Below are 16,387 nucleotides of genomic sequence, written 5' to 3' on the forward strand. Positions count from 1 at the left end.
CTTCTTCTTCTTCTTCTTCTTCTTCTTCTTCTTCTTCTTCTTCTTCTCCTAACTTCCCAAGTTCTTAAAATTGAATCAGTTAAAGGAGGCACATTCTGACTCCCACAAAGACATCTGCCTGCAGAATGTGGCAGGAGTAGCTGGGCCAGGGGGTGCTGAGAGAGGGCTCCCCAAGTCCCATGGCCTTCCTGATTTACTCCAGCTAATGAAAGAAGAGGAGGGACACCAAGTGTCCAAGGAACATGGGAGATGATGAGCGGGATGACGGCAGGCACATCATCATTCTGCGCCCCTTCTGGGGGCTTGGGTGGAAAATCACGATTGGCAAGTCAGCCTTCCTGCTCTGCAGATATTTTCACAGAATCGTTTCCAAGGGCAGGGACCTGGTGAAGGAACTTGGCTGTGTGAATGGGTGGGAGAGCTCACATGGAGGGACAAACAGGCCAAAGGAGTGACCCAGCCCACCTATAAGAGGAAATCCCGCTGCATTTGCAGGTGTCAGTAGAGTCTATGTAACTGCTGATGCCGCTAGCTGTCACAGGAGAGAGAGTGGCGGATTTGGGGAAAGACAATCTGGATTAAAGTCCTACCTCAGACAGTCATCACCAGCTGGAGGGCCCTGGGCAGACCACTCCCTCTCTCTCAGCTTCAGTCTCATCATCTTTAAATTAAGGACAATGAGAGCACCTACCTCACCTTTTGAGAATCAAGTGAGAAAATGTCTTTAATGTTCTTTACAAATCTCAGAGTGCCCTACGCAAATTAGCTACAATTATGAGGGGTTTAAGATGTAGATTATGAAACAGTCTAAATACTACAACTACAGGTGGTATGGAGATTCTGTTTTGTTTTCTTTTTCATTTTAATACATGGAAATAGGAGAGAATTGATTAACAGAAGATCCTTTTTACCTTTTCAGGAAGGAAAAAAAACACATTTTTATCATTTGAAACAGTTACCTTAGCTCAGGAAGATAAGAACCCAGAATGGAGAACTCGGCCTTATAACTCGGTATAAGTTCTCCATTCTGGGTTCTTATCTTCCTGAGCTAAGATAACTGTTTCAATCAACACACACACACACACACACACACACAAAGGCATCAGGGCAAGAGGGAGGGCCTGCTTTAGAACGGCTCTGGTCCAAGCTCTGCCTCTGACACAGACTGGCTGGGAGACCCTGGACAAGGACCTCTACCCCTTAGGATCCCCACACATCTCTCGAACACTACAAATTATAGATAACTTGGATCACTTTCAATCCTAGATCAGTTTCCGGTGAGAGTTCCCTGAACCAAGGAAATCACAGATCCAAAGCAATTTTTTAAATTGTTTATTTTGGAAAAATGTTGAAAATGTTTGACCCCCTTCTGGATGCCTAAGAAGCCATAACAAATCACTTCTTCACCAGCCTGAGTGAAGTGCTCCCCCACCCCCACAATGAAGAAATCTGAGGGGCAAGATCTTTCTCGTTTCTGTCGCCCTCCTCCATCCTCAAACTAAGGAAATTCAATGTTTGCACAAACATAAAACCCCAGTTGTGGATGGAGGGCAGCTTCAGGGACTGTTTTCTCTTTTTGGTTGTCATCTCAGACCTTGCTCCAGGAATTTCACCCATCACCATAAACAGAAATCCTGTGACTCTGAGGCTCTCCCACTCTGTCTTGGCCATGAACTATGGGGATTGTTTCTCTACCAATGCACTCATCCCCTGCTAGGCAGAAAAGAACATTGCTGAATGTTCTAGATTAGATAAATGTCTGGATTTTGCCAAAGCTGGAAACATGTTCTCCAATGACCCCTGGCCTCCCATTTATGACCAGATAGTTTCCCAGGGGATCTCCTACCCATTTATTCTTCAGTTCTTCTTAACAAATAAGTCTCCGTGCTCAGTGAGGTCTGTTGGATGAAGCCACTGGGACCATGGTGATTCTGAACTCTTAAAATTGGGATTCTAATTGTGAACTTTGGCTCCTTTGTGTCCTACATACTTTATCTGTCCTTTATGCCAATATTCATAATTATTCCTAGAATCATCTCCTAAATCCACCAAAAAGCAAAGCTGTTAGCCTTCAGAGCTTTTTAAAAACATGTATGTATCTGTAGTAGGGGATGTGGTCATCTGCAGAATGAGACATTGTAAGAAAATCAGATCAGCAGAAAATAGGGTCAGTATGTTGCTTGGATGCCAGCTCCACCTACTCCGAAACATCAGAACTGAGGTCCAGACAGACCCAGATGGCTACCAGGGCCCACAGAGCCTCCTGTAGACCGTTTGCCAGACACTCGTGCCTGATTAATCTACTTCACCCCCTAAATGTCTTGAAAGAACACACTGAAGGAGGTGACATTCCCTTAATGGATTTTTTAAAATACAGTCCAAGTAATTGGTGCCATCCAGTCCCCATTTGTTTTCCTCTGCTCCGCACATTTAAACCATTCCAAACTTCATAACGACTTGTCAGTGTCAAGTCTGGTGACCTACCAGCACTTGGAGTTCCTGGCGTGGTGACGAATTACACCCGAGGCCCCCGTGCCCCATGATGAGTTGGTGTCTTTCTGCTCTGTGTCCACACAAATTGAGCAGTTCCCATCCAATTGGGTTATCCCTCAACATTCTGACTGTGATCACTTCTTCTATGAGATTGGGAAGAAATATAAATCAGTTCCATGGGTTTCATCACTTTTAAAGGAATGCAGCTAAATCATCGGATTTGCTAAAGAAAGCCCAGAGTCACCTACCAGGCGAGTGGGGGCTCCCCGTAGCCATTTCTTGAGAGCAAGTGGAGTTCACCGGAAGAGCGCCAGCCTTGGCCTTGGGACCCCTCCCTTCATGTTCCTGCTTCCTCCTTTTTCTAGGTCGCCTTCGACACACCTTTTGTCAGTACCTCTTACCGTAGCTGGCAGACTTTCACTGTGCTCTCGTTTTCTCCACTGGGGCCACTGTGATTGGGATTCTTCCGAGATGATGCTGGCACATGATTCCTATCTGCAGAGCAGCATCACTGGGAAGATATGGGGTTAAAAAGGAAGTATTTGTGATATTTGTTTAGGGTCCTTAAAAGCGCCCCCTTTGGTGGGATACTTTCTGTGACCTCTTCCATTCTTTTTGAATCTTTTTGTCTTTGAGTTATCTAGAAAATTAATTCTTGGGTGGCTTTGTAATCTTGGCACTATTTTTGCAGATTTTTACAAATATTTTGGTTTGGGTTTTGGTTTTTGATGGGTAAGGGAAGATGGGAGAGGGGACTAGCTATAGGTTTACAAGAACTTAAAATGAAAGAAAAGTTCACTGAAGCATTTTTAAATGGAAGGAAAACCAGAAAGAAGAACAGACAAGTAAGACAGCTGGAAAATTATAAACCCTAGAGAACAGATCCAAGAACAATGGGAGTAAATTGCAGAAAAGCAGGTTCAAGAAATGCTTCTGAACTCTCTCGGAGGCTTTCTCCAAGAGGAAGGGGCTGCTCAGGGCAGTGTCAGGTTCCACCTCACTGGATGGAGACTTTCAAGTCTGTCAGTGTTTCTGAGAAGCATGACTGGGCAGCCCAACAGTCAACACACTTGGAAGCTGGGTAGGAAATAGGGTGTAGAAGGAATTGAATGTGGTCAGAACACCTTGTTCTCGGGTGCATTGGTACCATCAGAAATGATGAACATGATGAAAGTTCATAGAATTAGAGCTGGAAGGTCCCTTAGATATCCAACCACCTCATCATGTAGTACAAGAAGCTGGTCCAAGTCAGTGAGGTATTAGTAGAAATGGTCTCAGTTTGGAGTCAGACAGCCTAATTTCAATCCTTGTTCTGCTGCTAATTGGCCTTGGACAGATGTTTAACTTCTCTAGACATGAGCTCCCTCACCTATCAAGTGAACATGATTCCCATGATTCTCCATTTCTACAAGGCGCAGGTGTGATGTGACATCCTCAAGGTGACTTTAGCCTAAGGGGAGCTCTGGCTCCAGTCTCATGTAAGTCACATAGTGATCCCCTCTGGAAAAGAGAGAACAGCGGTATGTAGTGGGTCCTTTATCTGAATCATGCAGCTGGTTAGTGTGGGATGCAAAGGAAAAGGAAAATCTAAGAGAAGAAAAAACATGTTGCAAGGCCACATGTCAAGTATTGTAGAGCAGGGGACGCTGGAAGCCAAAAAAATCACAATGATGCTCTGGGTCTTATTAGATCAGCTAAGAGCTAGAAGGAACCTTGGGAGCCCCTTATTTTACGGATGGGGAAACCAAGGCTGAAAGAGCCTGAGTGACTCACCCAGGCTTGCACAGCTGGTGTGTGAGGCGGGATTAGAACCTGGTCTTCCTGATCCAGACCCAGAGTTCTTTCTACTACCATGTTATGGGATCTAGCCATGCACCCCTTCATCGTACAGATGAGCTGAGACCAGAAATAATTGAACTAAGGTTACACTAGTTAGTGGCACCATTGGCACCTCCTTCCTCTCCATGACCTGCTTATGACATCATTCTTCTGCCCCCACCCATCTGCCCCCCCCCAGGATGGGTTGTTTGACATTGCTTCTATTTGGGGACAAAATGGTCCATCAAAGAGGGCACTGAGGAAAACATGAACAGACAGACGCTCCTCCTGACCTTATGAGAAAAAACTCTCCAGCTGGGGCTTCCAGAAAGATTGATATGTCCGTTCTAATGCTGTGTGTTGGTGGCTGCCCTTAAAAGTACTTGAGTCTTGCCCTCTCTTTGCCATCCAGGCTTGTTTTTAGAAGAAATCTCTAGAGTATCTGAGAAAAACTGGTTTTTGTGGCTGTTTCTCATTCAGTTTAGAAGATGTTCTCAGAGCCCTGACAGTGCTCGAGTCCTGGGGTGACCTGATGCAATATGCTAAGTCTGCTTCATTTGGGGGCCTTGCCACATTTCGGGGCCTCCAGGATTTTGCCACGGAGGGAGCCCAAAAGTGGATCCAGGATGAATGCAGGCGCTCTCCCTCCCCCCCCCAACCTGGCATGCCCTCTCCATGACTCCCACACTCAGGCTTCTGGGAAAGCAAGAATAGCTCATCATACTCCAATTCCTCAAAGGACTGGAGTCTCATTTCAGTTCCTTTGGTATTAATCTTCCTGTCCTTCAAACCCTGAAATTAGTCTGTCAGCAAGCTATCAGTGATGGTATAATCTTGTCTCCCACCCTGCATTTTCCTGATATTTTCCACAAAATCACAGTTTCAGACAGATTCCACAGGCCCTCTAGGGCACAAGGCACCACTGACTTAGGAGTCTGGAAATTGGGTCCAAATCTGGGCTCTGCCCATTGCTACCCAGTGACCCAGGACAAAACGCCGTCCCTTTTGCCCTCGGTTTCCCCATCAGTGGACACTGGACCCAATGGCCTCTCTGCTCCCTCCACCTCAGAGTCTAGGGTCATGTGCCTCTGTGGCCTCAGCTTCCTCATGCATGCTGCGCTTCTCTGATTTCCAAGGGACCCAGCAACTACATCAGCTTCTGCAGGCCTCGTTCTCTTCAACTCAAAAATGATGTGTTTGGACTAAATAACCTCTAAACATCCCTCCCATCTCTGAATCTTGGATTCTGGAGAATTCTCTTTCCCAGAGACCCAACACGTGGGCACCTGCCTTTTGTTACATCTCACTTAAGGCAGCTTAAGATGGCATTCATCTTCTTGGCAACCATATCGTCTTGCTGACTGGCACTGGGCTTGCAGTCCACTGAAGTCCCCAGATCCTTTTCAGACTGACTGCTGCCTAATGTCAGGCCCTCAGCCTTGTACTTGACAAGTTGATTTTCTGAACCCAAGTTAAGAAATGAAGCCAGATGTCTCAAATTCTCGGTACATTAGCTTTCCTTCAACATCGGCCAGGAGTAATAACTCTCTCTAAGCAATCTGTCAAAGTTTTCTTACTTGAATTACCTACAAAGAGGCAAGCTCACGGGATCTGAAGGCAGAAAGCCTGGGTTCAAGTCCTGCTGCTGATTCAGAAGCCATCTCATCTTTCTGAGCCTCCTTTCCCTCAATTGTTAAACAAGCAGAGAAACATCCCCACTGTGTCCCGCCATGCTTCTCCTTAAAGTGATGTCCAAGTGGGAGTTATGGGCACTCAGCCAGGGCCCCCTTTTCCCTGTAGGATCTAATACAAGTCCTTCGGCTGGATTCCTGAAGTTCTTCAGCCTGGTTCCACTCTTAACTTTTATGCTTAAGAAACATTTGTTCCAGGGTGGCTAGGTGGTGCAGTGAATATAGCACCGGTCCTGGAGTCAGGAGGACCTGAGTTCAAATCCAGCCTCACACACTTAACACAAAAACTAGCCGTGTGACCTTGGGCAAGTCACTTAACCTTAAAGCCCTCCAAAAAGCAAAAAAAAGGGGCTTTGTTCCTTTTAAGTGTTAAGTTCTAGGGACAAAACAAGTGAAAATGAGCCGTGCTTTCAAGGGGCATGGTGGGGTAGGGGAGGGGTCCTACACAAGCCAAATCTCTCCCCATCCCCAAGGCCTGGCAGAATTTCCAAACCAGGCTTGGACGGCAGAGGGACTTTGAGCCACTGAATCTGAGTCTGGGGCTCTGCTCTTTCCTCCTCATGCAACTTTGGGCAAGTTCCTCCTTAAGAGACGAAATTGGATCAGATGACCTCCAAGGTCCCTTCCAGCCCTGCATCCTGTCCACTGAGAAATGTGGCTGAATGTCAAAGCTAGGTTTATTTCTGATCGCCACCTGACTTGTTTTGGTCACTACCTAGGTTACCTTGGAAAAGTCATTTAACTTCCTTGGGCCTCAGTTTCCTCATCTGTCGAATGAGGGCATCAAATGAATCAGAGGACTTTGATGGTCCCTTTGGGTTCTCATGATAGCATTTGATGGTTAGGCCTATTCATGGCTGAATAAACCCTTTTCCTTTTGGTATTTGAAGATCTGAACCACGTTTGGTTTTTCTCACCTTACATCAACCCATCATATGTGTTTCATCAACGCTTCTTGGTTTTTTTCCTGTTAAAAAGACTTGTTTTGTCTTTAGCTTGTTTTGTTTAGTTTTGTTTTTTGTTTCTTGGTTTTCATCAGCAGTGGGTCAGCATGGATGGGAAGGCCCCATACTCAGGACAATGACTTTTCAGGGCAGGGCTCATCCCCCAGTGTGGGAACCTTGTCTGTGTCTGTCTTGGGCGAGCAGAGCACTGTGTTTCTTCATGTCTCGGGTGGAGATGAGAAGAACATCTGCTTTCCAGGGTCGCTGTGAAGACAAAATGAGATGATATTTGTAAAGCTGTTTTCCCAAACCATAAAATGCTGCATAAATGCTAGTTATTGTTGTCATCAGCTTCATCGCTGTTATTGTTTATTTATGTGCTTTGATGTCCTGGTGGGCCAAGAGCTCAGCACCCAGAGCTCCGACCTCTGGGCTCTGACATCACCCTGGACATGTCACTTCCCTTCTCTGCTCCTCAGTGTCCTCTTCTGTCAAATGGGATCTCTTCAGCTCTAAGATTCTTTCCTGGAGTGGGGGTTGGTGGTACAGTGAGTAAAGCGCCAGCCCCAGAGTCAGGAGGACCCAAGTTCATCTCCGGCCTCGGACACTTAACACCCACACAAAAAAACTAGCCGTGTAACCTTGGGCAAGTTACTTAACCCCAATTGCCCTCCAAAAGGCAAAAAAAAAAAAAGATTCTTTCCTGGATAAATGAAGAAGAGAGGTGGGAGGGTTCATGGGAAGGACACTGGATTGGGGTCTGCTTCCCAGCCCATCAGCTCAGCTGCTGGGTTGCTTCATCTCTTGGAACTAAAATGAGGGGGTTGGACCAACTGGCTCCCTCCATCCCATCTTGCTCTTAATTGAGGATCTCACACTCATTGAGAAGTAATGGTCCAACTGACCTTTTTTTTTTTTGTTGCTTTCCAACAGAGGCCTGCTGGCTGACAACTTCACAACAACCCATTACCAGGGCGATGGCACCGATGTCTCCCTTGAACAAAATTACACGGTGAGTCTCTTCTGTCTGAATGAGTCTGTTCTTTAGAGGGAGGCTGTGGGTTTGGCATGTGCCCTCATCTCATACTAAGCCCATTGCCATGCTCAGATCCTTTGGCTGGGCACAGACAAGGGTGGGATGTTGGCATCCCAGAAAAGATAACCTGATAAAGGTGTGCACCAGGAAGGGCCAAGAAAGGCTTAGGTGCGCTGGGAGTCTGACCAGTCTTGGAGCCAGATTCAAAGGTTTGGAGGCTGCCTTCTTGGACAGACTGGTTATGAAACCCTACCTATGGAGGCTAGGGCCACCCCAGCAGCCTTTTCAAGATCTCCACTTTGACTAAGGAGGCCTAATAAAGAGGACTGGGTTTGGTATCGGAAGCCCTGAGTTTGAATCCTGCCTCGCATATTTACTGACTATGTGATCCTGAACAAGTCACTCCATCTCTGCCTGCCTCAGTTTCCTCACATATAAAGTGGGGATGATAATGCCTCATGAGCATTTTATGAGAATCAAATTTGGTAAGACACATTAAGTACTTTGCGAACCTTAAAGCCCTATATAACTGCTAGCTGTTATTGGGAATACGTTCCAAATCTTTCACCTTTTTTGTGTCCTGGACCCCTTTGGCAACCTGGCAAGGCTCCTGCACCCCTTCTAGGAATAATGCTTTTAAATGCATAAACTAAAAGTACATAGTATTACCAAAATCCCAATTATATTGAAATATAGTTATAAAAATATTCAAGGAAAAAAATCACGTTCACAGATCCTACATTAAGAAAAACTGATCTAGTCATCCAAAGAAAAATGTCTATAGCAGAAGCAAAACTATGTAGACCAAGGATCTCCTTGATGGGACAACAGGACAAAGACCAGATGCCAAGGGAAGATCGCCTTTGGGTATGGCAACCTTTCCTCGGCTGTCTAACACACCTGAAGACTTCATTGACATCTTGGGTTTTCCCCATTGTCCAACACATCTAAGAATTCCACCCCAAGATGGAGCCCTTCCATGCTCTGAGTCCCAGCCCAGCCCTCAGCCCCAACCACAGACCTTTCCTAGTGAGGTTTGGGGGTTTTTAGGTTTTTTCCATTCAAAGGGGGCTTTGTTCCCAGAGGAGAAGCTACTGGCAATGTCACCATATTTGTCAGTTACTCCTCTGAAGTTTCATCTATAAAATTGAGAAAAGAAAAGAAGAGTTGAGAAAGCACGGTGAGCTCTTGTAAGAAAGGGGCAATGCACATCCGAGGCGTGATTAGATCAGCAATTGTGCGCTTCCTCCGTCGGAGAGAGCCTTTTTCCTTATCTGCCAAAATAAATGAGAAATGTGCCCACTGTGCTGGACATGGTCCCAGGATCCTTTGTTCAGGGATTCAAGCACTTAGGCCTCTAACAAGGTATCACAGGCAGCCCCTCACTCCGGCCAAGCTTGTCTGCTCACCGTCTGTTGAACACAAGTCCCTCATTACCATCCCTATCCTTTGTCAAGGTTCCATTCCACTCCCCTCCCACTCGCTTCCTCTGTGCTATCTGACTATCTGCAACCAGCTTCTCCTTCCAATCCCAGCTCAAAACCCAGGGGAAGGATGAGACAAGATGGAGAAATGTGACCACAGCCGGGTGCACTTGGAACCCTCCGAATGGCTGAGCACAAAGAATGGACGCTGGCCAGTAGGAAATGGCTCAATGCCCACTTGGAAGGCGGTTTCTAGTTGAGGTCCCCAGGGATCTGTGCTTGGCCTTGGGCTATTTCACATTTTACTCCCTGCCTTAGATAAAGGTAGTTATAGCACATTTATCAAATTTGCAGATCACACATGGTTAACCTAGTGGGCAACATAGTCAGGAGCCATAGGGGTCTTGAAAGGGGCCAAAGCATTGAATTGAATCTAAGAAGGTGAAATTTAATGGGAATAAATTCAATTTCACAAGTCCAAGATGGGGGAGGCATTGCTGGATAGCAAGCTGTCTAAGGAAGAATTGGAGAAATCAGTGGTATGATAGATAAGGCAGCCAAAAAAGTTAACAGGGCCTTTTAGGCTGCATGGAAAAGGGCAGAGAGCCCAGGCTGGGGAGGTGATACCACCACATGGCCTGGTAGGACCACAGCCGAAGCATCATACTTCGGTCTGGGAACCATCTTTAAGGAGGCCATTGATGGGCTGGGAAGTGTCCAGAGAGAGTGATGAAGATGAGAGGAACAGACCTCAGGACTGTGTGATATGATGGGGGAATGTTGGGAACTGAAGAAGAGAAGGCTGGGGAGGGGGCATGATTCTTGCCTTTGAGTGTTGAAGGACCGCCTCATGGAAGATGGACACTTTGGCTCTGCCTGTTTCCATAGGGCACAAGTGGGCACTGCCTCAGCGCTGTGACTCAGTCACTGGTCATCTGACTATGATCCCATAATCCAGCAGGCACAAGGAGTTAGATGTAGGGTCAGTGAAGACCCAACTACCCAGTAGAATGGCCTGCCTTGAGAAGTTGTGGGCTTTCCCTTGCTGGATGTCTTCAAGCACCCACTTGTCAGGCATGTTCCACATCTGTGGAGCATTCTTGTTCATAAGTAGGATGAATTAAAAGTCCTCCAAGGCCCCTTTCAGACTGAAACTCTGTTATTTTGAGAGATTCAGGGAAAGAGGAGATTAGGGAGCAGAGGACCTGGTAGCTCAACTGTGCCATTTAGGAAGAAATATGGGGAAGTTTGGTGGCAGGTGCGATCAAAGGTGTGAGCAAAGTACATGAAGCAGAAAAGGGCAGAAAGACAGAAAGATCTGGGAATGGCCAGGAGGAAAGGCATGTATGAGGAGTGATGTGAAAGGGTTAGAAAGGTGCCCTGGGAGGGCCTTAAATGCCAGCTTCAGGAGCTTTTTACCTTGTGCTCTTGGCAAAAGGGAGTCACTGAGTGGGTCTGGGTCTGGGCAGGGGATTGACATCCTTAGGTTTGTGTCTTAGGAAAATTATTTTGGCTCCTACCTACAGGCTGGCTTGGAAAGGGATGAGTCTAGAGGCAAGGAGACCCGCTAGGAGGTATTGTGTAGTCCAGGGGAGAGGCGACAATAATAGCATTATTCAAAGTGCCTTCTTATGGCCCTTGACATTTTGCAAAGTGCTTTATGCATGTTATCTTGCTTTGAGATTATCTGATAAGTAAGTAATTGGTAAATAATGAAAACTGTAGAGAAATAGTGGTGGGGAAACTTAGAAGGGAGCTGGGAATATGTACCTGAAATCCAAAGAAGAAATCTAGGAATTATCTGCTTAGAGACAAGGATTGAAACTCTGGAAGTGTATGAAAGAATCGAGCCTTATGAAAGAAGGGAAGGACAGACAAGGAGGGGACGAGAGGGCTGAGGATAGTTGCTGGTCTAGTGCCTTGGGACCCCCCCCAACCCTGAGGCCAAGGGCCATGAAGACTCAACAAAGGAGATTTTGAGCGAGGAGTCTGAGAAGTTGGCCAAGAACTTAGACAAGACCATGTTTCAGAAGCCAACAGTGAGGAGGGCATCTGGAAGAAGGGTGTGGTCAATGGTACTGAAAGCCATTGAAAGACCAAGGAGAATGAGGGATTCAGGTGGGGACACTGAGTCTGATAAACAAATGGTTCTTTGGAACCCAAAGGGAGTAAACTCAATAGTGAAGAGGAAAGGACTGGTCCATTCTAATATTTGGGGCAAGGGAGAGGAGCCAGGAAGAGAACCTTCCTCAAGAAAGGATGAACAGGGTGGAAAATACAGCCAGGCACGGTCACAAGGCTTCCAAATGGACGGGTAGGTAGGAAGTAGCATCAGTCTAAAGAGAGAAAAATAATCCAGGGACAGGGAAACAGTTATGAAAGGGAGAAGAAAATGCACCTGAGATGACACTTGGTCTCACGCAACTTCTCGCCCTAAGATACCATATTGATGCCAAGAGGGTGCCAAGCATCCCCTTCCTTGGTCTTTCTCATTTCTACCCCCAGCTTGCTGGAGATTGAGATGTGAGAGAGCAGTGAGCAAAGAAGGGCAGAGCTTGGATGTAACTGTCAGGGGAGTGGAGTAAAGGGAAGGCTGGTTTTCTAACCCAGGGACAAGCTATAAGCATTTTAATGTGTGGGAATGAAGTCAACGAAGAGGGAGGCAGAAGACATATGAGGGTGGGCATGATAGGGGGTCTAAGGAATGGAGGAAAGCAAAGAGGGTGACCACTGGACCAACCAAGCCAGATAAGTACCATTTAGTCTCTTTCTCATTCATTTATGGGGAGAGGGAAAGATGATAAAGGTATGAGGGAGAAGTATCCCCAAATCAAAGCATGGTATAATAGAATGCCCCTCCGAATCATTTAATTCTAGGCCCTCAGTGACTATCTAATCTAATCCATACCCCCAAAAGGAATCCCCACTATCACATTCTCAGTAATCGATCATCCAGCCCTCTCCAGGGCTTTGGAAGGACCCCTGCTGCTGTCCACGCCCATGTGTGCCCATCAGCCCAAGGAGTAGCTGCTGGGGGCCTCTAGGGATGAGGTAACTTGAATTTGGAGCAGACGCCTTGTCTCGGGATTGTTTTCAATTCTTATTTCCTTCTCTTGTTTGTCTCTCTCCTCCCTCTGGTCTCTGCTTGCTGATTTCATTCCCTTGGCCAATTTTCTCTTCTCTTTTTTCCTTCATTTAAAGGGAAGATGGGTCAAAGAAACATCATTTAAAATGAAAAGAAAAAAAAGTCAAGGGACAGGCTAAATAAGACCCTCATCGCCGCCAAGTATGTTTTGGCCAAAGGTTGGAAAAGCTGTCAGCTCCAAGTCCTTGCTGCTCTCCCCAGATGTCCCCATTCCTTGGAGTGTCATTGGGAGCTGGCAGCCAAATTTCTGTAAAGATAAGAAACAAAAGATAGGGCTCAGTAAATAAAAACCACTGGCTATAAACAGCTGGCTTTCTGCATGCAGAAGGCACAGAAGGGATTCTTCTATTCCCTCCTGTGGCCCTCTACAATGAAGCCGACAGATGTGTTTGGGGGGAGGGGGTGCTGTGGTGTGGAATCCGTCCTGGGGACAGTCAGAAATGACTGGTTAACCCCATGTCCTCTAAAATCAGCACAGAATGGATTTTCATAAATTAAACAAAGGACAGCCATAAAAAACAACCATTTTCAGGCAATAATGTTTTCATCCTCGGATGGTAAATGTGAACTGAACTGTTCCCTCAGCCTGCAGGTGGACAGGAGAGGGCTGGAAAGTTGATAGCACATCTTTCACTGGGAGAGGGGATCCTGAGAAGACAGACAGATCATTGGTCCCCCTCCCCATGGGTATTATATTCCCAAGGTCCTTGAGAGCAGAGGGAGTTACCAAATAAGCAGGTCAAGAGTGTGTGACTATAGGTGTGGTTTTCAAGATTTTAGAAAAGCATTTAATAAAATACACTATTCTTTGGGCAAAGATAGAGCTGTAGACTAATGTTGAGTGGGTTAGATGAGTTCAGAACTGGTTCATTGACTATGCTCAGAGAGTAGTCATCCTGAGTTCAAAGTCACTCTGGGCTCAGTCTGGTTCAGCACCTTAGACATAGGCTTCTCAAGTTTACAGATAATACAAAACTGAGAGGGGCAGCTAACTCACTAGGTGACAGTGTGGATCTAAATGGGCTTGACAGGCTAGAGAATTGGTATGAATCCATCAACAAGCAATTATTATGCACCAACAGTCTGTGCTAAGAATATGAGGATGAAATAAAACAGGCTCTGCCCTCAGAGAGCTTCCATCTAGTGAGATGAAATCCAGGCTCTGTACTCTGATTGAGGCCATCAACCTGACTGATTCCAGATGGGAAGGAGGATGGAGGAAGGAAAGGGAATGGGTATTTATATAGACCTACTGTGTCCCGGGCACCACGCCAAGTGCTTTACAATTATTCTCTTATATGATGAAGGAAGAATGGCTAGACAACCTGAAAAGGATCTAAACCGTCTAAACAAGATCAGAGGGCTTAAGTGGACTACAAGCTCAATATGAATATAAATCCTCTGCTTTGGGGCCCAGGGCCCTCTATCCCAGAATACTGGGCACAGACTGGGTGCCAAAGTTCGGAGGGTGCATTAATGAGCTGGAGAGGGTCCAAAGGATGACTGTGTCATATAAGCAGCCGTGGAAGGAACCGGGATGTTTAGGCTGGAAAAGAGAAGCATATGGGAGGGACTCATGAGGTCACTGATAGATGGGTGCGAGTATGCAAAGGGCTGGCCTTTAGAGAAGGGACTAGAGGATTTCAGCTTGGCCCCAGTGGGTGGAGATAGGTGTTAAGACTGGAAGGAAAATTCAGGTTTAATGTAATTAAAAATTTTTAAATCCTTCTTTAAAATATTCAAGAGGGCACAGGATGAGTTGAATATGAAGGGATGATATCTAAAAAATAAAATTAAGAGGGGAGAGAGGAATAGAATGAGAGAAGGAGAAAGGGAAAGATAGAATAGGGTAAATTCTCTCATATCAAAGAGGCAAGAGAAAGCTGTTACAGTGGAGGGGAAGAGCAGGAAGGGGAAAGGGAATGGGTCAAGCTTGCTCTCATTGAATTTGGCTTAAGGAGATTCAGAATAACATACTTTGGGGTGTCTTACCCTACAGGAGAGTAGGGGGGCAGGGGATAAGAGGGGGGATGACAGAAGGGAGGGCAGATCGGGGGGAGGGTAGTTAGAAACACACACTTTTGAAAAGGGACAGGGTCAAAGTAGAAAACAGAATAAGTGGGGGGCGGGAGAGGATGGAGGGAAATACAGTGAGTCTTTCACAATATATACACTATGGAAATGTTTTGTGTAACTACACATGTACATCCTATATTGATTGCTTGTCTTCCCAGTGGGGGTGGGGTGAAGAGCGAAGGAGGGAAAGGATCTGGAAATCAAAGTTTTATAAACAGATATTTAAAAAATATTCAAAAGAGGAGCAGGCTGTTCTGAGAGGCAGTGAGCTCCCACCCCTTGGAAATTTTCCGGTAGCGACTGAAGGACTATGTGTCAGGTACAGTACAGTTGGATACTACCATGGATAGGCTGGCCTAGGTGGCTGCTGGGGTCAGAAGATCAACTAGTTAAGTGACAAACAGCCAGGCACCATTCTGACTGTTGGGACCCACAGACAAAAGCCAAAGTCTCTGCCCTCGAGGGGCTTCTGTTCTCATGGGGGAAGACAGTAGATTCTCAAGTATTAAGCACATCCAAAGCTGATAAGAGGCGATCTCTGCTTGGCACAGAAGGGGGACCCAGAAAGGTCTCCTACAGAGAGGGACATGGGAGCTGAGTCGGAGGAAGTGGGATTCCGAGGTGAGGAGGGAGGGAGTGTCCCAGGCACGGAGGCATACAGAGCAAAGGCAGACACAGTGCAGTGGGAATGGCACAGGCCATCGATGACTCAGACCTGAAAGGGGCCTTGGAAGTCGTTCAGTAAAGCACCCTCATTTAGGAAAACAAATGTGCTGCCCTTCCATCTGCATCATGTACAGAAAGGCCAGTAACCAGACCAGTAACAGAGGCAGGAGGAGCAGGCGGGTAAGGAAACCAAGCCGGACCGGCCGGAGCTGCCAGCTGTGTGCACGCAGCCCCCCAGCCCGGCCCTGCCTCTGCAAGCTCGGACACTGTGTTCGTTTTCTCTGGTTCTTTCCCTGTTCATTGCTGGAGTCACATTCTATACTGATTTCCTGGCTTTCCTTCCTTCACTTCTCATCAGTTCACAAAGTTTGTCCCACATATTTTGTTGTTGCTGTTTAATTGTTACTATTGTGTCTGATTCTCCGCGACCCCATTTGGGGTTTTCTTGGCAGAGATGATGGAGAGGTTTGCCCTTTCCTTCTCCAACCCATTTTACAGATGAGGAAACTGAGGCAAACAGGGTGAAGTGACTTGTTCAGGGTCATACAGCTAGTAAGTGGCTGAGGCCAGAAGATGAGTCTTCCTGACTCCAGGTCCAGCGCTCTGTACACCGCACCACTGAGGGAAAAAAAGAAGTTTGACGATCCCTTTGCTCTAGTCTGTTAAACAGACACCTCTTCTTCCTAGGCCAACGCTTCTAAGTGTGTCCTTAATCTCAGCTTCTCCTGTCCTTCCAATAACAGATAACCTTTCAGTTATTAATTCCCTCTGTCTGTCTCCGCTCTGTCTTTCTTCTCTCTGTCCCTCTCTGCCTCTCTCTCTGTCTCTGTCTCTCTCTCTCTGTCTCTCTTTCTGTCTCTGTCTCTCTCTGTGTATCTATGTCTTTCTGTCTGTTTCTGTTTGTGTCCCTGTGTGTCTCTGTCTCTATTTCTCTCTGTGTCCCTCTCTGTGTCTCTGTGTCTCTGTCTCTCTCTCTGACTGTCTGTCTGTCTCTCTCTCTCTGTATGTATGTATCTATGTCTTTCTGTCTCTGTTTCTGTTTGTATCTCTGTGTGTCGCTGTCTCTGTGTGAGTGTCTCTGTCTCTATTTCTCT

At 46.4% G+C, this 16,387-nt stretch overlaps 1 protein-coding gene across 1 annotated transcript in view; it reads left to right on the forward strand.

Moving 5' to 3' along the window:
* Nucleotides 1-16,387, forward strand: part of ADAM12 (ADAM metallopeptidase domain 12) — a 382,969-nt gene that overhangs the window by 201,113 nt on the left and 165,469 nt on the right. The window contains exon 4 of the mRNA XM_069101636.1: nucleotides 7,880-7,958. Within this exon, the coding sequence (XP_068957737.1) occupies nucleotides 7,880-7,958 (79 nt within the window). The remainder of the gene's footprint in view (nucleotides 1-7,879; nucleotides 7,959-16,387) is intronic.

This window comes from Petaurus breviceps, unplaced genomic scaffold, assembly GCF_028583685.1.
Source record: "Petaurus breviceps papuanus isolate PSGF00001 unplaced genomic scaffold, PetGlider_PUasm1.0 490, whole genome shotgun sequence".
Lineage (NCBI taxonomy): Eukaryota > Metazoa > Chordata > Mammalia > Diprotodontia > Petauridae > Petaurus > Petaurus breviceps.